The sequence below is a fragment of the Amblyomma maculatum genome, chromosome 2 (assembly GCF_055883805.1).
Source record: "Amblyomma maculatum isolate TAMU_Amacu chromosome 2, ASM5588380v1, whole genome shotgun sequence".
In the NCBI taxonomy this organism is placed as follows: domain Eukaryota; kingdom Metazoa; phylum Arthropoda; class Arachnida; order Ixodida; family Ixodidae; genus Amblyomma; species Amblyomma maculatum.
In genome coordinates, this window is record NC_139345.1 from 52055969 (window position 1) to 52079653 (window position 23685).

Consider the following 23685-nt stretch of genomic DNA (forward strand, 5'->3'; position numbering starts at 1 on the left):
CTAGTTTCTTAGGTATTAATGTTGCCTGTATGCGAACCCTCATTTCCCCTTCATATATATATATATGTATATATATATATATATATATATATATATATATATATATATATATATATATATATATAGTGGCGAATTTGTATATATTGAACAGGATAGCAAATCACTACCCCTATCAATCAAGAAGTGGTTTAATCTGAAAACTATGCCAAACCTAACTTTTTTGTTTGCGGCGCCGAAAGACAGCTAGAAATGCATTGCGTAAATGGGACCGCCCCTCCAACAGACACCTATTTTTATATATATTTATTTATTTGAAGATACTGTCAGTCCCAACTGAAACCGTTACAGGAGTGGGTTGATATATACAGGAGTAAATTCCTCCCTAGACTAGACTCAGTAGACGGAGCCAATTTTGTTTAATTCGGGTAAAAAAGACCTGCCTTTAGTATTTCGTGTATGAATTGAATGCAGTCAAAACAGCAAACGAAATCGTTTACACCAGGTTAGCAGTGAAAGAACGCTATGATTTTCCTGGTCATGAAACGCAATAATTTTAAAGGCACATGGGTGAATGCGTGAAGAATATTTGAATCATTGGATAACAATGAACCTACTGTCGCTCAGGAACTTCTAGATGCCGAAGCAACACTTTATGAAGCACAAAACAATAAATATTGAACTCATATGTTAGAATGCTTTTTTGTTTACTTTGTGTCGTTTTTTCTTTCTTGTCTACCCTACGACAACTATACAAACCAAAATGCACGTAGACAGAGAGGAAAAGGGCGCCACAGACGTGTGGTGTCAGTTTCCTCTCAGTCTGTGTGCAGTTTAGGCTTAGTCATTGATAATGAATAACGAGCGAGAGGCGATTCAGGCGTCCAATCTGGGAAAATGTTCGACAGACATCTCAATATCGATGAATCTCGGGTGCCTCGAATCAGCATAAGTATAGGAGAAGAAAAATACAGATAGAACAGCATTAGCCTCATAGATTGCCGCTTCATATTAAGGGAAACTCAAATGTAACGTTGCTATCAAGATCAACATATCGGGATCTATATTCCGCTGCGCTCCCCAAAGCAGATATCGCGCAGCTGTGAAAATAATCGACCCGTTGCCCTGCGTTATACGCTGAGCGCTTCCAAAGGTTCATCGTCCATGGATGTCGCCATTTCGGGCTTCCGCTGTCTTCTCAATGAACATCCTGCACACCGAGATCAGTACTCGTTCAGGTCAAGGCGCGCACAATAGCATGTTCATGACAGGCCTATCCCCCGCCTCTGCCCTTCCCCCCTACCCCCGTATTTTTTTACTTATAACACACACAGAGAGGCTGTGGCCGCGTCCTTGCGTGCCCCAGGTGCGGCCGAAATGAGCGAGTCAGATATGCATCAGCATAAGCCGCACGCGCGCGCAGAGATTGAACCGGCGATGGAGCGCCCGCTGCAACGAGAGCGCACCGGAGGTCCTTTGGTGGGGGCCGGAAGACGCCAAGGGCGACGACGGGACTCATTTGGGCCGTCACACGCGCGACACTCCAATTGCGTGCGCCCCTGCAATGTCGCGCAAGTAAAACATGCAAGGCAGCGAGATAGTTCAATGTGCGGTAATATGATCGCATGCAACGGACAGACTCAACAGGCGTGCAGCCGCTATATGCAACATAAAAGGCCGAATGCTGCACGAGGCCAGTTTTTGGAAACTTGCGTATACGTACGGTAGATGTACTTTGAATGAAAACGGGACCGGCGAGAAATGAACGAAGAAAGTGCGTCGTTTTCTGAAACGGGACTTTAAACAATCGCGAAAAAACTAGCGACGTCCCGTGGTCCTTGTGTCCCGCGCCACAAGTGCGCCAACCGTTCTGCAGCATAGCAAAGCCCATTTTCGTGAATTCCGCACCACTATTCGTGCAACTTGTGGCAGCTGCTTCCCATTTATGTATACAACGAACGGCTTTATATACAGGCATTTTCAACTCGACCTATGAATGTTCGCTTGGTGGATTAGGTCCGCAATCTTCTGAAGTCAGCGATGTTTACCGTGGTTTCTACTAAACAGACTTAGTGCGCTTAGCGAGTTCTGATACTCTGCAGAGGCTTTCTGACAAAGAAAAGATGAACGGGCCATCATGTTTTTTTTTTATTATTATTAATTTTTTTTTAATGCTCGGCAGCTCCCACCCCTTCGGTAACATAACAAGTGACTTTATAGACTAAGCAAAAAGACACAACCGATATCCGCGCGACTTTTGTTACCGTGGGCACGGGTAGTTTGACCCTGACTAACATCCGCACATCAAGACCTGACACAGTATCCGAAAGTAGCGCGAGGCCGAGGCGTCTGCAGAAACCTTTCTATCCTGGGTGACGCCGTAAAGCTCCCCGAACGGCTATGTACACTTATAGCCTACACCGTTTCCACATAGCTTGCGCATGTGCGCACACAGTGGTGTAGCGAACAATATGAAGACACCAAGAGGGCGCTTTTTGAGAAGGTTCATATATGTATACAGCCGCGCAGGTCACTCATGGCAAACGGACGAGGTTCGTGTAGAGAGAGCTGCGTATACACCGGCGATGGGCAGCTGATCTCCCACGGGCAACCTGCCCCGCCTCGCACTTTTCGACCATTCGAGCGTTCTTTACGCTACTTCTTTTCTTATTCATTAAATCTCGACTTACCAAGTAGTGTGCCTGTGTTCTGCTGTAAGGAAGCTTGGGTCCAGCGGGATCACTATGCAACTGTACCGGCGAAACGCAGAACTGTTATGTAATTCAAGTTGTGTTTGGCGCTGCGACAGGCTTGAATTGGGGGATTGCGGCAAGCCTGTTAGCCGAGTGCGTTCTCCGAGTGCAGATAGTGAATGAAGCCAGCCCGCCTCGGCATGTGAATGGACACTAGCGGCAACCACGCATCGGCAGCGCCTATAGCCTAATGTGTATACCATACACATAAATGGGAGACCGTAGTAATTATAATACTGCTAATTTCGACGTTCAAGCAGCAAGGTGCGAGATTTAAAAAGGTAGTACAAGAGGCTTTGCCAGAGGTCGCCTTTTCGAAGCAGTTCAACATGCCAGTAAAGCCAAGCACCTGGCCGAAGCGTGGGGCGGTCGGTATCAGAAACCAGTGCCTTCTGAAATACACGAATGGTCAAGAAAATTTGAACGAGAAACAAGTGTTTTACGGTAACAAAACAGCACCACCCCCCCCTCTCTCGGGGGGGGGGGGGGGGGGGGCTTATCTTTGTTTTTGTCTTAATTGAATAAAGTTTATTCACTCACTCACTCACTCTCTCTCTCTCTCTCATTGCAAATATCGTTATTATAATATTCTACAGGCAATATGCAGAGCTCTGTCTGGTGGCGTTATTGTTCACATTTGTGAAATTCCTGCAACCTGCAGCTTCATTCTGGGATACAGATTTACAACGATGTGCACGTTCTCAGCCGCGCTAGCTGTTTGTCAAGGTACCTCGCTTTTACCCAACGCCTTCCGGAGACCCGATAGACCAACAGGTCACACGATCGATCTGTTTACGAAGTCGGATTCTATATTGTTTATGCATGCACGCTGCAGTGCAAGTCGCGAGTAAGGCATGTGCAGCAAAGCAAGACTTTCGGCACTCCAGCGAGCGCAGTCCGCTGACGTCAAGGGGCCCAGAGCTGCAATTCCCGCTTCCTTCTCCTGTCGCATTGCGACTCCGTAATCCCGACGGCGAAAGCGCTAAGACGCCCGGTTTTAGTGGTGCCTCAAGAGGCAACGACTAGGCGATCAAGTGTGTCCGTGTTTTTTTTTGTTTGTTTGTTTGTTTGTTCTTTTTTTTTCCCGTCTATTTCTCCGCGGCTCCTTTAGTTAAAATGTGCCGGAGAAACGCACCCGGTTTATCATCCGCGCGTGCAGGGCTGAATTACATCAGCAATGCAGTGTTGGAAGGTTTGACCTCTGCAGTTACATGTAACTGTGTAGCGTCCTTCGATCCGCACAAAGCGCGGAGAAAGTTCGTCCTTCGATCCGCGGGGCATCGGCATATCACGGCGCCATCTCGCGGCCATGCGTGCGCATGGACTGAAATGCGCAAGCCCAGACTGTGTTCAATTTGCGTGCAAATAAGCAAAACCCGAGGCCGCGGTGTTACGTTCGCTTTCGGTAATCGGCCACCTCAGTAGAAATAGACCTGCTGTGACGTAAGGGGCCTATGCCCCGTTTGTTTAATCTCGTATTTTTTCTTCTTTTTCTACTTGGTTCCGTTCGGTATACAGGGACAAGGCCTGCCGGAAATGGTTCTCGTCTCTAGGCGCGTTGAGCCGTGTGTCCATGGGAAAGGATACTGTAGCTTATTTTCATTGAATTATTCATCGCACACAGCAGTGATTATCTTTTCACAACGTCGTCGAATCGCTAGAATTATTCAATCGGAACGTGGAACGATAAGACGAGCAAGGACATAAAGAAAACAGTTATTGCATAATGAGGCTCGTTTAATATTTTGTGCGACCGCAGAGCAGAGATACGGGTTTGCTTCCTATGAGATTCTGAGAAAGAGAGTTCTGTATCAATACTGTTATCTGACTCTTTACTCGATAACAAATCATTGCGCCGCTCTTATAGCGTACGATATTTTTTTTTATTTAGCAACTACGTCAAATTGAATGCCTCAGATATATAAGGATATATAGGTGTAAAAAAGGTTCCCAGCTAACTTGGGCCAAGTTTTAAAAAAATATGGTTTGCCCTAGCAAAGTGAAACAAATTCAAAGTCGCCTAACCTCCAGTATTTTTTTGTTCACTCATCATCATCATCAGCCTGACTACACCCACTGCAGGGCGAAGGCCTCTCCCATATTTCTCCACTTAACCCGGTTCTGTGCTAGCTGCATCTACTTGACCCCTGCGAACTTCTTAGTCTCATCCGCCCACCTAACTTTCTGCCGCCCCCTGCTACGCTCTCCTTCCCTTGGAATCCAGTTTGTTACCCTCAGCGACCGTCGGTTATCCTCTCTTCGCACTACATGTCCTGCCCATGTCCATTTCTTCTTCAGTTTCACTAGAATGTCGGTAACTACAACTGATTTATTAGTAAAGACTAATAAGCTATATTTTTAAATATTGGCTTGAGAGAAAAAGTGTCAATGCAAAAGTTGTAGATCTTCTCGAAAACAGCTAGCTACGTTGTTTCCAACAAACTAGCGATTAAGTAAATTGATATTTTTACCAGCCAAAAACGACGCCTGGCGCAATAATAATAAAAAAAATTTCCTCGTGATATCAGCGTCAGTTTAAAGTCTCGATAGGCGTCCGAGATAACAAAACCCGCTTTTCTGGGCCTTGCTCTCTACGATGAAGCTGGTTGTACGCACTTGGAGAATGATTTAAAAATAACAGCTGGTCACGTGACAGCATTTTTGAAGGCCTATAAATAGGACAGCGTAAGTCGTAGCGGGATTAAAACAACGTAGCTATCCGTTTTTTGAGAAGATCTACAACTTTTGCATTTACACTTTTTCTGTCAACCAATAATTAAAAGAAGCTAGTTAGTCGTTACTAATTAACTGTAGTGAACGAAAAATACACTGGAGGTTAGCATAGGCGACTTTGAACATCTCTTAATTTTTTTTCACTGTGGAAGGAGAAATGGTATTTTTTTAAAACATTGATCCAACTTAGCTTACCCGCACGTGATGTACGGGGCACAGTGTTAACACGTGGTCCTAGGCCGCCTCGATGTTTCCACTTGTAGATCTATTAATTTCTTGAAATTATGGCGTGCGTTCGAATTGCTGTTATGCACCATGAGAAAAATTCAAAGGAGTTTATCCAGAGTTCTCGGACCACGCCCTTTTCCACAAAAGCAGTCAATCATATTTGGCCACTCGTTATCCGGCTGCTGCTTAGTATTGAATTGATACCGTTCCTATAAAGGCTCAATATATTGACCCTAACTCAGTCCCGTGATGCTTTGTCATATATGCCTGTGGTTGTTTGGGGGTAACTGTACCGTTACCATGTGCTACGTGTTTATAACAGAAGCACAAAAAGTGCCTGTGGTGAAAGTCCAGCAACCCGTTTCTCCAACGTTCCATGCAGTATCAAATAAGGGCTGCGCATCTTCGCGCATTTGACATATAAATATACCTGCTTCATGCCGGTGGGAAACGATCAGTAGTGCCTACGGGCGCCCGTACGTCGCTCGCCCGCGCTTCCGATTAGAGTGCTGAACTTTTCGCCAAAGCGCTGCCGCAAACTGACATGGTAAGTTGTGCGAAAAATGCATTCTGGAGGTGCACTGGTGCAGAACCAGAACTTCAATGGGGCGCCACTAAAACATCACCATAAACCCGCTGGGGTTTCTCCCGCAGGTTTACATTTATTTATTTATTTATTTATTTATTTATTTATTTATTTATTTATTTATTTATTTATTTATTTATTTATTTATTTATTTATTTATTTATTTATTTATTTATTTATTTATTTATTTATTTATTTATTTATTTATTTATTTATTTATTACCAGGATTAAAAGAAAGAAATCGCGCCCAGTGCTATTTACCAATTTGCTTTGTTAAAAAAAAAATACATGGCAGCTAATTGACCAGGAAGATGGGCAGTTTCAGTTTGAACATTCGTTATCCATGTCAGTCATCCACAAGGCAGTATACGATCCACTCCATGTCTTTCAAGCACTCAACTTTAATGAGAGTCTTGAATCTGTCCTACAGTCTTATATATTGTCTAGTTCGAAACATAGTGAAGAACTGAGTCATAAAAAATGACGACCAAAAACGTAAGAGAAAAACAAGGTTTAGTATTTTCGGAGCATCTCATCCGTGGATGAATACAGGAAAATAAGGAAGAACTGAAAAGTGGAAGGTGCGACGGTGAACACCAGGCTTTAGTAATAATGCACATGTGTGTTTGACAAAGAGTTACAAAGATAGGCACTTTCATTTAGTAGCTTATATTGGACGCCGAGGGGAATAAACTAAGCGTATAATCACGACCCTGTTTCTCATAATGATAGAAAACTTTTCCGTATTGCTTGAAGCCTTAACCATGAAGGTTAGGTCCAAATCGTAGCTTTCCATCGCCTTTTGCATTTAAGCAGGACACTTCGAAATTAGGAAGTTTGCTTTCATCTTCGCTCACTGTAAGTCAGTACATCATTTCTTACTTATGGGAAGCCTTCGTAACGTAATCTTTGCGGCCTCCACTGCTGCAGGCTTAAATCTTTGGCATCCAGTCTCGGAAGAACAATTTTATAGTTCTTTATTCAACTTCATTTTTGTTCTGTTATTCCGTGCCGCGCTTCACTGCTGGTCATCTAAAATACGCCAACTAGGGGTGATAATATTGTGGGGATTAAACTCAATTATTCATGTTCTACCATCGCCACCCAGCGAAAAAAACCGTATGAGTCACAATAACCTCATAGATTTCTCATAAAAACTCATAATAAACTCACAAATCTCATACAATCTCATATACTTCTCATACGTTGAGTGATATTTGTATGAGATTATATGAGAACTATAAGAGTTTAGTATGAGAAATCTGTATGAGGTTATTGTGACTCATAGAGGTTTTTCGCTAGGGATATATATGCATCGGTGACATTTAAGCCCTTCAAATTTTTTTTTTTTTGTGTTGAAATGCAAGTTGGTGTTGCATTCAGAAAGTTTAATCTGGCTATACGTCTCCCCTGATGCGCGCTGCTCTCAAATTCATCTCCTTTTACACAACTCATCCCCATCTCGATAAGCGAAGCGGGTGCGCTTAGGCATTCTATGGGATGGTTCTGGTCGTGGGCGTCCATCCAATACACAGCTTTCCTTTGTCAAAATTTCGGACCGGATCTCGAGGGTAAGAGCAAGGGAGTGAAAGCCACTTCTGGTTTCTGCACGCAGCTGGCTCCGCAAGCTGCCGCTTATTTAACGGCGCAGATGCGCCAGCGTCGGGGTCAGCGGCCGCCAAGGGGAGACGCTGCTCGCCATTCGAGTCGTTGTGTCGTAACACCTTGCCCGGCCGGACCGGCTGCCCTTCTCGTGTAAACGCCGCCACTTTCTCGGCGAGTGAGGATGACGCAAAGAGCGGAGCATGTAACGCATTCCTCGCACATCGCAGCCGCTTCTTGTCGATACAGGAAGCGGGAGCTCATAGTTGGTATCTCTGATGTTGGCTCCCGTTAGTAGCGGCGACCTCTTCACCAGAAATCAGCGATCGCGCTGCTTTATTCGGTCGGCATAGGCTGGGCTCGCTTATGAAGAACGGAAACTTTGTGCTGGCTGTAGCACCGTTTCATCAGGAGTGGGTTGGAGGTCGTGGAGAGAAGAGGGGAGAGGAAACAAAAAGAGCTGTGGGGGATACTTAAGCTCCGCGTTGAAAGGCATCACGCGACAGTATCAAAAGTTCCTGTCTGCTATTTCCACTTGATGATCCTCTTTCGAGTATAAGCACTTTGCTCCTCACTTAACCACGCATATCTTAATTTCTACCTTTGTTATCTCACCTATATGTTCATCAGCATATAATCGCAGGTCATATTATGATGCAGTAGCACCCGGTATACATACAAGGGGGTATCCAAAAAAAATTGGCGCTAATCGTTTCCTCCCAGCACCGTTCATGTAGAATTCACGAAATTCAAGCAGAATACAGCCACATATATGTGGCGCGCCCATATTATTTGTGTGCGGAGGGGGGGGGGGGGGGGGGGGGCTTTGAGCGACCGGTTAAGAACGTCACGGATGATTTCTCTGTAGCAGTGGTTTCCTCTAACGGCGTCGACATGGGATCAATATTCACAGTAGCCCGGAAAGGAAAGAAGCGATAGCCAAACTTGTATGGACCGTACTGTCCCGTCCTCCTCACAGTCCTGACTGGGCACCATTTGATATTTCAAGTTTCAGCTTCGTGAATCCCGGTTTCAGAACCACGACAGCGACATTCGTTCCGTGAGGACATGGCTGTGCCAGTAGGAAAATTGCGGATACAACGAAGACATACATACATGCATGCCATATCGTTGTGCCAGCAGAGGTGAACAAGGACATCATTCCCTTGTTTACTTTTGACGCAGACATACAATTTGCCGAGGATTACATTAAAAAGTAGTAGGATCGGCAGACACGTGGCTGCATTTTATGTGGATTGCGTAAGATCTGAAAGAATGGTGTTGAAGAAAAAACAGAGCTCCACTCGTATAACATCCCGCTTTAAAAGAGATACTGACATATTGTCTTGCGGCATGTCTGCTTTAGAATGATGCGTTTAAGACACTAGCAAAAATGTGTGCCACCGCGTGAAATTCGTCAACGCTCAGTAAATAACTTATATTGAATTTATTCTGCCACACAGTTTCGGTTTCAGGTAGCCGAACGCCGACGTCACAGGCTAGTATTATTCTATGTGCACGCGCATGCAAGACGCACCTCAAATGAGCTACCCCAGTTGGCAGCTGCTACCATCTCGATGTAATGTGACGTCACACAACTCACTGACTAATCAATTCCCAGTCATGTCACTTACGAGCTAACGCTGGCAGCACCGGCATTTCTGGAGAACGGATGATGATGATGATGATAAGCTCTTTATTTACTCCCAAAAAATGGGAACCAGCCGAAAGACCGGTTGCACTGCTTAGAGAAGGTCAGCAGGGATCCCTTGGGACTCTGCGGCCTCCAATGCGCGCAAAATGTAGCCTTCGACGCTATCGCGGTAATTGTGCACTTCGCGACAAGCATGGTACGAGGTTGATGGATGAAACCCGGCGGCGGCAGCATGTCCTGGTGCAGGCGAAACGCGAAATACACCCGGGTAGTCAAAATTAGCCCGAACCCCCCCCCCCCCCCCCCCCCCTCCTTCCATTGCTATTACTGTGCCTCTTTCGTTAATCTCTTGACTGCTGAATTGAATAATGCATTTCCCAGAGAGAAATAGAATAGAAAGGGAGGGTGGTTAAATAGGAAAAGCAGTATAACCCTCATGATGTTAATGTCATCACAGATTGGCTGCATCCGGCCGAGCATTGCTACCAATGAGCATTGCATTGCTACCAGTCAGTGGGGAAACAGTCAGAGGGGTCAGACGAGCAGGATGGGTGAAGCGTCTATTCCAAAGCCCCACAGCTACAGACAATGGGTGCCTCACGAGTGACCCGGATGATCCTCCCTATATAGCATCCGGGCCTGCGCTGTATACAGCGCTGCCTCCTACATGCCACGTTTTGGTGACTGCTGCGATCATTTTCCCTTACACCCTGACGATGTGTAGTGGATTGCGGGGAAAGCTCTACACCATGCGCATAAGGCTGTGTACTCGGTTATATCTTGTGTTCCGGTAAAAGGTTGGGATTTGTTAGGATTAAACGACAGTCCACTGCTTCCGCAGCACTGTGTACCACGTACTGCCTTAAATGCAGCTACATTAGCTTCCTTACGTCATCCATATGTAGTCTTGTCAAGATGGCTGCCTCGTCAGGGCGCATGCGTACAGCTTGAGCGCACCCGTTTCCAACATGGCGGTAGCTAAAAACGACAAAGGGCGTCACACAGGTCCTATTCACAAGTACACATCACAAGTGCACGGGCCAGTGGCTGGCAGCCCGAGAGGGGCGAGATATCTTACCCACATTAGCTTTCTCTTTTCCGCACACAGCGCGCTTTGTTTATCTGGGGATGACGTCAGAAGTGAGCTTTTCTTTTTTCTTCGAACCGAGCCGTCCCGCTTTGACGGAGTCGGGCTGTGCGCAACCGGTCCGGTGTTGTCTTTCGGCCGACCCACGCATCGGCTGCTGCCAAAGTACACACTCGCCAGCGGGATGCACTCAGGACAGCTGTCGAAGGGAAACATGACAGCCGGCTCAGATGGCCGTCGTACAGAGTGTGGTGGAGAGACTTGCTTTGTGTCCAGCGGCGGCTTTTGTGCCAAGAAATGACATTGGCTCTGGAAGTGATTAGAAGGGGTTTCCACTCGCTGATGGGCGTTGAAGGCATGACGGTTTAGTCGCCCCGTTTGAGCGCCTGCTAATGGGAAACCAACTTGCTGACTTCAGCTGCCTTGCGAATGGAGCGCTGTCATGGTCTTCAATGAGCTGGGGTTCACTACATCTAGAGCTACGGTTTGCCATCGTCCTCGCGATGACAAGTACTGGAAAATGGTCACCTGAAATAATTTACAAGAAAGAAAACGCAATATGCAGAAATGACAACCTTATGGAAAGGCTGCTCCAAATTAAAAAAAAAATAAATAAAACAAAAGGCTAAAGCTACCATGCGCACATAAATTAGTTGGAAAGATCTATACTCTTTGTATTAGACAGCGTGTCTTGTATTTTGCCTCCGACACGAAGTTTACAACGTATCTCAGTTAAAGGCCAGCTGCAACAAATATTACTTTGTCTACACGGCCTGGTAATGTGATTAGCGAGTCTTAAATGTGCCATAACGAGGCTTTATGCTTGTTAAGAAAGTATTTCTGTTGTCACAAGCGTTTTAAAGGCTGTGTAGACGACTCGCGCACTAGGCGGCGCGTCGCAGACACGGCAACTTATCGGATATGATGAAGGAAAAACGGACACTCGTGAAATGTTCTCAAGCCGAGCTCATTGTGGGTAAACGGCATGCAGTAGATGCAAAAAGCTGGAGGCTGAAACGTCACTTGGAGGTCTCTGGTTTGTTACAATGGTGCTTTTTTTTTTTTTTTTTTTTTAATATCCGCCGCGATATCTGTGACCAAACGATGTGCATCCGTCGGGGGCCGTTATGTTTTCTAAGCTTCGGAAGCGCATGCGACGCGCGCGTTCTTGCAAGTCGTGCACGACTTGCAAGAACGCGCGCGTCGCATGCGCTTCCGAAGCTTAGAAAACATAACGGTAAAGAAGTTGTAGAATGTCTGGGCCTTTGGAATTCGTTCACAGCAATGTATAAATTCAATAGATCGACGTTCCTTGTCGCTCACCATGCCCGCATATAATGAGCAACCACTCGCTGAGGTTTTTGCAAACAGCAGCAAGCCGCCAAAGTGCCACAACTGCAGCGTCCGAGAGTCCCATTGTGTCCCTTTGTACGTTATTTCCTGCTCTTAGTAATGAATCCCTTTTTCAAGTCTCAGTTCGAATAAATAACGGCTTTTGCGAGCGTTTTCAGAACCACTCGTTTCAATTACGAGTGCCGTATTTTATTCTGGTACTCTTTCTTGACCTACCAACAACAACAAAAACTCTCATTTTACGAAGCCAGACATTTCGTTACAGTTGGCCTTTAAAGCATGTCGCTACCTTTGAAAAGAAACGTTTTTTGGAAAATACAATTTTGTTCTATTTATTTAAAATATACTGCAGTCAATAAAGTCGTACCATACAAGAGGGCCATACAAGTCATAAGATATGCAACTCAACGCCACCATAAGCAAGCAATGAAAAGGAGAAAGTGAGCAGCGAACCAATGCATTCAAAATTACATCATAACAGATCATAATAGCTTTTGGATGTAATTTTTGGCGCTTCATTTTCTGCCAACCTGTGTTTCTTCCTGCCACATGACGTGAAATGACAATTTGTTGCGTAGAAGAATTTGTTTCATTATATTTCGATCGCATAATACAACTTAATTACATAAATATGAAATTGCCCTTCACAAGATTGATATTAAGAAGAAAAAAATAGCGCCCATTTCTTTCTTTTTTAATTTTAAAGGTACCGCCATACCTTAAACAACACCGTTTACCGGAAAGTGTGCAAACAGACAACGGCTGTGCAAATATATTCCCGGTACCACCTGTTGTTTGTCACGCTGGAATGCCCAGTGCCAAGACCGCAGGGGAAAATGCAAAAGTACTCTATGTTTTCTTCGCGGATTTTGTTTTTGTGGCGTTCTTGAATACGCCTGTTTCCTTTAGGCCGCGGGGTGTACGCGTCACGTTTGTTTGCGTTACAGCTCTAGAGCAGGCGATGGATGGGGGCTTCCCTGGTACTTTTCAGCTAGAATGCACTGGACCCGTTAGCAGCGATTATACATGCTCAAGGTCGTGGCAATAGAAGCAAGAAACAAACAAATAAACAAAAAAAAAAAGAGACTGCGCGTATTCTGAGATATCCGGGGCACACGCCTCCGCCTTCCTGCGTGTCACCAGAGCGGGGCTAGGGAGCCGGCAACGACGTGTGCGTCATCGGCGGATTGTCGCCTTTTGTTTTGCCGCTGCGTATTCGCGGGGAAAATGGAGATGGAGACACATGGTGTACAGTCTCATCGCCTAGTGATGTGTGCTTCCCGCACAAACAGCTCTTAACACTTCTCCCGTTGCACGTGCAAGCAGCAAGAGCACGGGACGCTGAGTCGACGAGCGGAAAACGCGAAACTCGAGGACGAGCGCGTGACGAAGAAACAGCTGTGGCATGAAAAGGATCAGCGCCAAAGTCCCCTTGGCCAACGCTCGTGGGCGTTTTGGAAACGATAGAGCAGAAGGCGAACAGGGTGAAATAATTGCTGACAGGAACGATTCGTTTCCAACTTTCAAAAGAATGGGCGAGCCTATATTACCGCGGAGCAGGGATTCCTCTATTGAACTCATCCACAAACTGCCCACACTATCGAAGTGGTTGCTGACACGTAATATTGGCGCTCACGTCCACATCAGCGCTCGTAGAAAAGCTCAAGAGCCGCGAGTCAGAAATGCGATAAAAAGTATTGTCTTGTCGTTTTGTTATAACATTAGATTTTTCTGTTATTTGTAGCCTTTTTCTACAGCACTCTAGTTTTTCCGCAATATTTTTCTATAGTCTGCATTAAGTAACAACACAAAATTATGTTGCTATTAGAAAAATATGCGTAGCTGCTAATGGTTCGTGGCCAGAAACACTATGTTCGCGCTTTCTGAGGCATTGCAGCAGAGGCTATAAAAATTTACGAAAAAATGGAAGATGGTGTGCCGTTCTCGCGCCGTGCGGTGTGACCTACTTCAAATACATATACATATATCCACCTCGCACCTAGACCCAACAACGGTCCGTTCACTCCCCTAGGTACAGAAACAAGGGCTCGTCTCCTTTCCTTTCCGTGCCTGACCTACGCTGCAGCGCCACAGAAAGCTGCCCGCGAGCGTACAGTATATCTGTTGTGACGGAGAAATGTTTGTTGTGTTTTACGACTAAATTAAGTTCTAACATAAGTCCCGCATAGTGAGCCCTCATATCGCATCGAGAGATCAGGTTAGACTTGTGCGGTGACAAAACTAGCCTATATAACGTATCTTTAGGTCCGAGGAAACTGATGTCGTTGTGGGCGCGTACCGTTTGCCTCTTGAAAAGTTGAAATTTAATTTTTCATGCGAGAACGCGCTCTGGTCACACGGACGCGCGAGTATACGCAGCGCCACTGGTTAAACACTATCTGTTGCACGCATAAGAAAACAAAAATCACAGAAAATGCACACGTATTATAAACGCAACACAAAATCTTTCGTCATTATAACAGATATGTTTGCAGCATTCTGGTCCTTTACCGTCTGAAGGGACAACTCCTTTCTTCTTTTCTTTTTTTTTAATTTTGAGTTCGTAATCACACCACAATCCACACAATCACCACAATTAGAGCGCTCTTTCACGTGTACAAAATCGTTTTCAAAATACCAAGTATTTAATTAGGAAAAACCAAGAAACCGAAATTGGGTTTCAGCCATCCTATGATACCACGGATGTAGCTAGAAAAATATGGTGCGTGCGCGTCACTGTTAGTTTAAAATGACCAAGAACAAGCTGAAAATTCTGCCTCTCGCACTGCGCATTTCACGTCGTCGTCCCCATCAACTTCCATCTGTACAAAAAAGGTTTCGCACGTCCTACTCGAGTGAACTACTTTAGAACTCTACTGTTTTCCTCCCACTGTGGTATAGTTATATCACATGGCGTTTGTTCTTTCCTTTCCTTCGGCTGACGGGATTATCGAAGCCGAAGTAAGCTCGAGAATATTAATCATTCTGCCATCTCTCTCTCTCTCTCACTTTCACGTGCGATTATACGTTTGCCGCACTGGCTTCTCGTTTCAACACAGTTTATACCATCTCGCCAAACCAGAAGTTTCAGAACCTGGCAGAAAATTTGTGTCGGTGAATAAGAGGGATAACAGGGTAAAAAAAAAAAAAAAAAAAATTCTTGACCCACTGAGACATAGCGGCGCAGTTTTACACAAGATGATCACAACACCAGCAGCTCTTGCGAGCGTGCCTTGAAACAAAACGAGCAAATGCGCTGGAATACGGCAGCAAGGACATCCCGTGTGCGTCTGCCTCCGTGTACACACAGGTGCGCCTTTGGGATCCAGGAGTGCCGACTTCCTCGCGACAATAGAGAGGGAGAGAAAAAAGAGCAAGTAGCATGGCAAGCAAGAAAGCAGCGGTTGGCCATGTGGCCTCAACACGAAGAAGCTCGTATAGAAAAGACCTGTTACGTGTGCGTCGCATCCAGGACAGAGACGCGTAACCGCGCACGCCATGATCGAGCACTGGAGGCGCCGGTGCGTGTCATTGACGCCGATCTTCCAAAGCGCGCGCTGCTTTGCATAACGACCTGGTTGCCGGAGCGTTGAGAAAGCGGTAGGAGCTGGGCTCGTCTACAGAACAAGTATGGCAAATGCGCCAACGGCAGAGTGCGGGAAAGAGTTGTTTACGGAGTGTCACCCCTTCCTCTCGAAACGGCGGCCGAGGCGTAGTTGCCAAGGTCTCTGGCACTGTACCCGCGCCGTTCACGGACAGCTCCTTTTCATAACCGGCTTCCGAATATCAAGGACCAAGCACTGCATTCAGGCAGTGCGCCCGTGCTGACATTCACTGCATCGGTTGGTCGCCTCATGTTGACCCCTGGAGCGAAGTGAAACGGGGAGCGTGGAGGGTTGCTTTGCGTGAATTCAGACCGCGTGCGCGAGAACTTTGAAGCAGATCCGTTTGCGACCCTTTCACTAACTACAGTGACCTTTTATATCTACCGAAGATCTCGCAGCGAATTCATTCGATGGCAGAGTAACCGGTGTGGCATGGAACTAATCGCGATTATAACGCTACCTGTTTTTGGTTTTTCTCGCGCGTTAGTGCGTGTGCGTGTGTGCGTGTGTGTGTGCGCGCGCGCGCGCGTGTGTGTGTGTGTGTGTGTGTGTGTGTGTGTGTGTGAGAGAGAGAGAGAGAGAGAGAGAGAGAGAGAGAGAGAGAGAGAGAGAGAGAGAGAGAGAGAGAGAGAGAGAGAGAGAGAGAGAGAGAGAGAGATGTTCATTGCAGAGGAACAGTGTAACACAGAGACGGGACAGGGATGCAGCTCCTGTCTTGTCTATATGCCCCGCCGTTCTGCGAAGTTCCCGCGGAATGGATTCATGTCAACTCGGCCAAATCTTAGGTTCATGCTCAGTGTGAGTGGTGAACGCAACGTCACATTACGAGAGCACCCCCGTGGAAGCCAGCTGTTTATCGACAGAATTTGTCGACAGAAATGAGTGCGAAGGTATGCTGAAGGGTTGCGCTACTCAGCTATTCCGAGCTGCCCGCATTTTAGTGCGAATTAGACTCGAACCGCTTCTGGAGAGGGACCAGTAGATGGAAGGAACTTGTGCGTGGGTGTGTGTATGTGGATGTTTAATAAGCGTACTTGTGTCTTGTGTGCGCAGAGCTGTACCACCCGAAGGATGTGCAGCGGATCCGCGAGAACGACGACCTCTGCCGGCGCTACATGCGCCACAAGGAGAACGATATCCAGGCTGCGCTCTCCTGGGCCAAGAACTCGCTGCGCTGGAGGAAGCAGTCCGGCATCAACGGTATGCGCACCCTGCAGTGGCTTTGCACGCAGAACAAAGTTTATAAACTGAGGGGATGTCTTTATAGCTCAGAAAGTGGCGCTCAGCCCTGGGGAAATGGGCGTGAAAGGAGAATATACGTAAGGAGAAAAATCGTGACGTCAGTGGTAGATGAGGTCCTCCACCGAAGACACACAGGGATGCGGAGCGAAGGACGAAAATAAAAAGGTGGTAACCACGAGTCCCAAACTCTCGCGCAAAAAAGCAAATTTTCTAGGCAGACAGCCTGAAGGTGCGAGCGTATTTCTTTCGCACAAAATGCTCATGATTTCCACAATGAAATATCGAGACCTTTAGCAAACACTTCAATGAATACCTTTACCGAACGTTTGCGCTAAGCACTCCTTGAACACGTGTTGCGTTACTTCACTGAGTGCACACCTGGCCCATTTGCAAGAGGCTACTTTGCATTATGGAACAGCGATGGAACGATGACTTAGACATGGTGCACCAAAGGGCGACCTCGGAAGAGTTAAGGTTGATCAGCATTGCTTAACCGTTCGACCGATAAAACGCACAAAAATAGTCTCGTTTCACCGAAGAAGTGTAAATAGGCACAAACTTCGTCGGCGACAAAGGAGACGGCGCATAAAATAGAAATTATGCACGTCTAGTGAAGCGAGGCATAACTCCCCTTAGCGATTGAGAACTTATCAATGTAATTTTTCTAATGCATTCGAACAAAATAACGAAACGAGGACGCTTAAGCTTCGCCTTAAGAACAGACGTGTGCCCTCATCGCCTCACTTTTAATGCCCGTACGTCGGCATCCCGCCTTCGCTTTAACCGCATAGCTACCTCACATCGAGCTTTCTTGTCCACCTTCTCGGCATCCGTCAAACAATTTTTTCTGGTTGTCGAGCCCCACCATCACGTGTAGACACATCCTCAAACAAAGCCACCATACTATTACACGCATCTGACACAATATCAGACGAAGGTGTCGCATTGGTACCAATCTGCGCTTTGCCATGAGAGAGAGAAAAGAAAAAGCATCATTCGTAGCACACCGCGTCACGTTATCGCGGTCTTCTATGCTCTAAATCTACTTTCTTGGTGTCACATTAAATGTAGTCGCATATTTGACGGTACTTCTCCAAGAATAGCACGCTACTGTGTTCAACAGCGTAGAAAGCGCCAACGCCTTTATTCGAGTATACTTAGCGACGGCAGTCCAAAAGCGGTTACTTATATATCGGCTATTAAAACGCAAATCGAGAAAGGAACGCAGTGGCCACTGCAAGGAGGTATTTAAGGATGCAGATCGTGCCCGCAGGAAGCAGTGCGGATCAGATCGACAAAACGAACGTGTTCGTTGCCCCAAAACTGCTATATGCAACGACGGCTTTGGCACTGAAGGCTGATCCGAGTATTTCGCACCCCCCCTTCATTACTTGGGGCGCGATGTACTATATTTGCTATGCAGCCAAGTTTTATCTTGCTCGCTGCTGCCACATTTTTCACACAGATATCTGTGTCGATATTTGGCAATGCCTAGAACGTGACGCAAAATGGTAGGGTTGGGAAAGCCTCAACCGGTTCTCGAGAATCAGGACTGCGGATCAGTTTAGCCGCACGCTGGGCCAGCTCGCAATTGATAGCAAGCGCTCTACAAGTGCACGCGACGCTTGCACCTCTGAGTGCGCTTACAAAATTACGTGGACAACGTGTGTATACTGGCACGCGCTCTATACGGAAACACATTATACCACAGGCGCTTTGTCTGGAGCCGAGATGACACTCCCGAGATCTGTCAGACTATACGAGAGGCCACATTACAGCAATGCGGGGGCTTACCATTGTTGGGCTCGGGCGCTGTTGTCATCATCGGTCTTTCGCCGTGAGCGACTGAGGATACTTATTACGCTGCAGGCTGAGGCAGAGGGACCAAAAACGATTTTTCGTCCCCTCTCGTGCTACCTGTATAGCACTGCCAATCATTTCAAAACTGGCACAAGAGTTTGGAAGTTTCGTCTGCCAACTGTGGGAACCGAAACATCTGCGAAATAAGAAAATTATACATTGGAGAACGCAGTGCATCCTGCAATGAAGTTTGCTGTGCCGATCGGCGCGCCGTAACACATCCTAGCGAGAAGAGCAAACACTTCTGAGGTGGCTTTTTAGGGCGTTTTCACGCCACCTGCATGAGCTTGCAGGGATCAGATTGCACGCTCTGCTGAAGCATTGCATGGCATGTGTCAGATAACTGGGCTACATCGAGAGCGCCTGGGCAAGGACGGTATCTGTCACACGCGTATCTATAATGCTGCTGAGTGTGCTCGGTCGTCTATCGCGAACCAAGTGGCTAACGGCAGCATTTTTGAGTCACGCTGCGGTACAATTGCAGTGCAGGTTCCCTATACCACTGGTCATCGCCGCCGGCGCGTTCGGCTTGATTTCTTCGCTGTCATAAAAACGACCAAGGAAAGGCATCAGGCATACTGAATGGTCCTGCAGTCGTAATAAATCAAATAGGCAAATATATTTATTCTCTTGTACTTCTATCCAACACTCTGAAAGCACAGCAGCGTGATCGAAACTTAAAGAGAATGAATTAAGAATGACAGTGCTACGGCATCAGGTTTCTTTTTTTTTTCTCCTGCGCGATCAACAAAAAAGATAATGATGGTTTCTTTTCTTTTCCTTTTTTTTTTTTTTTTGCTTCTATTCAACCACAGATGCGACAGAAGAGGGCTTCCCGATCGAGTTCTTCAACCAAGGCACCCTGGTGCCCTACAACATGGACAAGTTTGGAAGCCACGTCTGTAAGTGCCTGAAGTATAGCGCATGGCCTTCTAACTAGAAGTTTGTCAAAATTAATGACGATTAGAATATTATCCTCGCTAGGAATTTCGAGCGTCATCGTTTGTATTAATCTTTCGGAGAAAGGAGATAAAGGTAATAAAATTGATCACTCTGCTTGATCCACAAACAACGAAATGCTCCAAGGGAATATTTACTATCACATCACCCGAACATATCAAGCAGCGCACCTTATTTACTGTGCGTCAGCCGCAGTCATTCTTTCTTGCGTGGTATGTCTCCAGACCTCCAGCGCCTGTCCTTGTCATTACTCTCTCGTTGTTGTTCTCCGTCGCAGCGCTCGTAATTTGCAATCATGTCTCCAGAGTTAACGAACAAAAAGAGCTGATGCAGGACAGTCAATTATAAACTAAACGCTTGAGCGATTTGACAGGTAATGAAGCTTATTTGAAGCTTGAGCACTTTCCGCCTATAACAAATAGCCAATTAGGAAGTGTACAGCTACCATGCGCCGGCACCGGCTTATGTCCGGGAAAATCCGTTCTTAATGAGCGAGCAACCTCAAGATCTTGTGATAGTTTTAGATGCTATATGTTGCCGAGTTCTTCCGAGATTACAGCACTACCAGAGCAAACCCTCTTGACAGTCACGAGCAATCTGCAGTGCCGCTTACTCCTACTCTCGCTTGACTGCGTCAATCATGCTCAAGCGATTAGCTCTCTCTCTATCTCGTTCTTTGAAAACATGTTTTCCATACCGAACGGTCAGGCAAATAATCGAAAGAGGACATGTTATATCACTGAGCGCAAGCATAACTAAAACGCTGATGAGTTGGGCTTAAAATCCACCTAATGCCGACTTCCGATCGATCGGATGAATGCAGCATATAGGCGGTCTATGGTACAACAACCAGCGTTCGCGCGTTAGCCGTTCCAATCCCTGCTCGCCGTCCCTCACTGCACCATGTCCATGCAGTAACCCTGCGAGTGAAGCTGCACCGCAAGGAGTCCTCAATGGTGGACGAGATGCGCAAGTACTTCGCCTTCTTCATGGACAAGCTGATCTTCGAGAAGGACGCCCTCAGGGTCACCGTCGTCTTCGACTGCACCGACGCCGGAATCAGCAACGTGGTACGTACGTCTGCTGCATAGTCGGTGACACACTTAAGTCGTTAGACACGCCCTCAAACGACGCTATATGCACCACATATACGCCGCAGAGAACGGGGACGAACAATAACAGAAGCATGACAACATAAATTGACGGTCTGTCAGTGCGTTTGATGCGTTTGCATGCGGGCTCCGATTTCGAGAGTGCATGGCTCTTTGTATTGACGAACCGAGTTCGTTCACGTGAACCAATAACATTTTTCTTCGATATCCTGCTTCGGTGGTTCAAACCTCCTTCAATTCCCTCTGACTGGCCACATACTCATCAGATGACGCTTCTGTACAGAATTTTTTTTTTTTCTTCACACGTGTGCTCTCGTGCACCGGCCACGTATTCGAACTAGGGCTCGCATATGTTGATCTGCTGTTGCTACTGAAGGAACAAAGGAAAGAAATGCAGCACGGGTCTGCCAAATGGTGAGCCGCTACCGTCGTCTCATGTGGACGGACGCGGATAGAGGGGAGTTAATTGAAAGTGTAGTGTTGCATGTGCAAGAGACCATGCTCTTTTGTTTGGGCTGGCTGGAAGCACGAATGAACCTTGATGGCTGCTGTAATGGCTGAATGGTTTAAAGCATTGGCCAGCGAGACTGATCTGTTCGCACCGTCGCGGGTTCGAATCTCCGCTCGAGGCAATATGTTTTAACGTTCTGCATCGCTCCACCGGTGGTTCATGATACCATTAACGCCGACGGACAGAATTCCACGAAGTGGGAGTTCTAATGCTTACATCACCAATATCCGTCTGAGGAAAGCAGAAGCAGAATAACTGTCTCAGTTCCCGGTGGACGACGCAACTTCGCTGCAAGAGAAGGAGGCGAAAGAGAGAGTGAAAAAGAAAGAAATCGATGGCGGCATAACTTGCCCTAAGACTGAAGAGGAGAAGAAAAGGCGCTTGTATAGAAGATATTTTAATAGGCAATGCCAACACTGCCACAGTGCTGAGCGGCAGAAATCGAGAGATCTTGAATTGTAGGTCACGCTTTATAGTAGCCACTATACAACCAAGAAAACCAGAACAGATTACTCATGATCTCCTACGTCGACAGCGTGGACTCAAAAGGAAATGATACGTGTTTGAGATACCTTTTGATCATGAAGGCGCTGTTGGCATTCCCTTTTACTCGTCCTGCTATCGAATTAAGAAACAGGACAGGAATCTACTCGCCAAGCATATTACTGTTCATGGGAAAAACTTACCGGGCAGAGGCAATTATCGGAATGTACCGTCTTTGCCAAAAGTAACCAGGCTGCATGTTTTGCTTCTCTCTTGTATTAGTAAAGTCAATAAGGATTTCCATGTGATAACAACAAGTTAAGAAGTAAGGACAGGCGCTCGCCTTCACATTTCAAAGATTTAGAGGTTCAGACATGCTGCGAATTTACTACCACATGACTAAGAAGCAGATCATGCAGCCTGGTTACTTTTGGCAAAGACGGTACACGCCGCGTCTCAGATTTAAGCCAGCTAGCTTCCTGAACAATTGGAATACTTAAAAATCACAAATTATCGGGTTTATTCTACTTGGCACACGTTACTTTACACCATCTGTCATTCTTCAACGTATACGAGTGCTGATACCGCCCAGCACACACGGGCGCCTTACCTTTCTAATGAGCGGCGACATGCACCTGAGACATACTCTGAACGTTACAGCGCGGTTGTGACACAAAGGTGTTTCTTTTTTCTTTTGTTCACGACTTCCTCGTTCCTTCTCTTTTCCAGGACATGGAACTGGTCAAGTTCGTCGTCACAGTTTTCAGGGATCTGTACCCTTGGGCGCTGGGTGAGAGCTTGCTGAATTTGACATCTATCCGACGGAGCTCGTAAAAGCCCTCGGGGACCGTACGGACTGCTACCGTTTCCGCGTGACCCTGATTCGATCTTGCGGCGCAGGCAACAAAGAAGATACAATAAAAGAGAATAGGCGAGGCGAAGATAAGCGCCCACTGTCGAAGGGCACGTTTGCGGTCATATATACACCGCCGAGACAGTCGGCGATCTTGGCTGAGAACAATGGCAGCGCCTGCGGCATATTATATCCTGCTTTCTGTGCCACGGGAGCCTTCCGGGGGTGCCCGACAGCGGAGATCGGTGCTGTTAACACGGCTGGAAACAAAGTGTCGTAAAGGGGATAACGTGTGATGTAACCAGTCAGCGTGTTACAATTAAGCTATAAACTACCATTTCCATGGCAGCTCGGCCGCACGCTTAACGCCCAAGAGAGGCGCATCCGCACAGGTAACAGACGCGGGCTGACCAGCAGAATTGGATGGAGAGCTCAACGAAAGTTGAACCCTAGCAATACGCTTTGTATTCAGTGCTACCAAACCAGAAAAATAAGGAGTAGTCGATTTCAAAGCAGCCTCTAGGGGAAAGAAAACTCCCACCGTCAAAGTATTAACGAACGTATGTATGAGCAGACTGTAACCACAGGTAATCATGACGGCTTTGGAGAAAACAGAGGAGGGCCACTATCGCGCGGTACACTTTCTCCGGTAGGAGCTGCATATATAGGCAAAATACAAGAGAGGCGCTTGAGCTGTTCTTGAAGTGGTTTCACGATTGCGCGGTTTTTGCGGGAGTTAAGTCACCTGCTGCAGTCTCTGGTAGGCGAAGCAACTATAATTCATTCCTGTGATTGTTATATGAAACATAAGTGCCACGGTGCGCGATTAAGAGAGATATGCACCTTTTCATAAAACACTGCACTTCAAACGAGCCCTCCCGCTGCATGGAATGTGAATCGCATTTCACGCGGCACATGCTTTGACATTGTCGCCTTCGAACAGGACAAATGCCTCAAGGTGTTAACTATACTTCGTCTCACAAGATATCTGCGGCACTGCGAAAGGCAGAGGAGCCCTTGCAATTGTGCTCCTAAGTGCCTCTCGCCCCTGTGCACTATAATATA

The 23685-nt window shown here is 46.6% G+C and overlaps 1 protein-coding gene across 1 annotated transcript in view; it reads left to right on the forward strand.

Annotated features, from left to right (window-relative positions):
• LOC146198639 (motile sperm domain-containing protein 2-like) overlaps window positions 1–23685 on the forward strand; it is a 43773-nt gene that overhangs the window by 15650 nt on the left and 4438 nt on the right. Inside the window, exons 2-5 of the mRNA XM_084594149.1 lie at window positions 16653–16799; window positions 19517–19603; window positions 20577–20731; window positions 22497–22557. Of these exons, the coding sequence (XP_084450275.1) occupies window positions 16653–16799; window positions 19517–19603; window positions 20577–20731; window positions 22497–22557 (450 nt within the window). The remainder of the gene's footprint in view (window positions 1–16652; window positions 16800–19516; window positions 19604–20576; window positions 20732–22496; window positions 22558–23685) is intronic.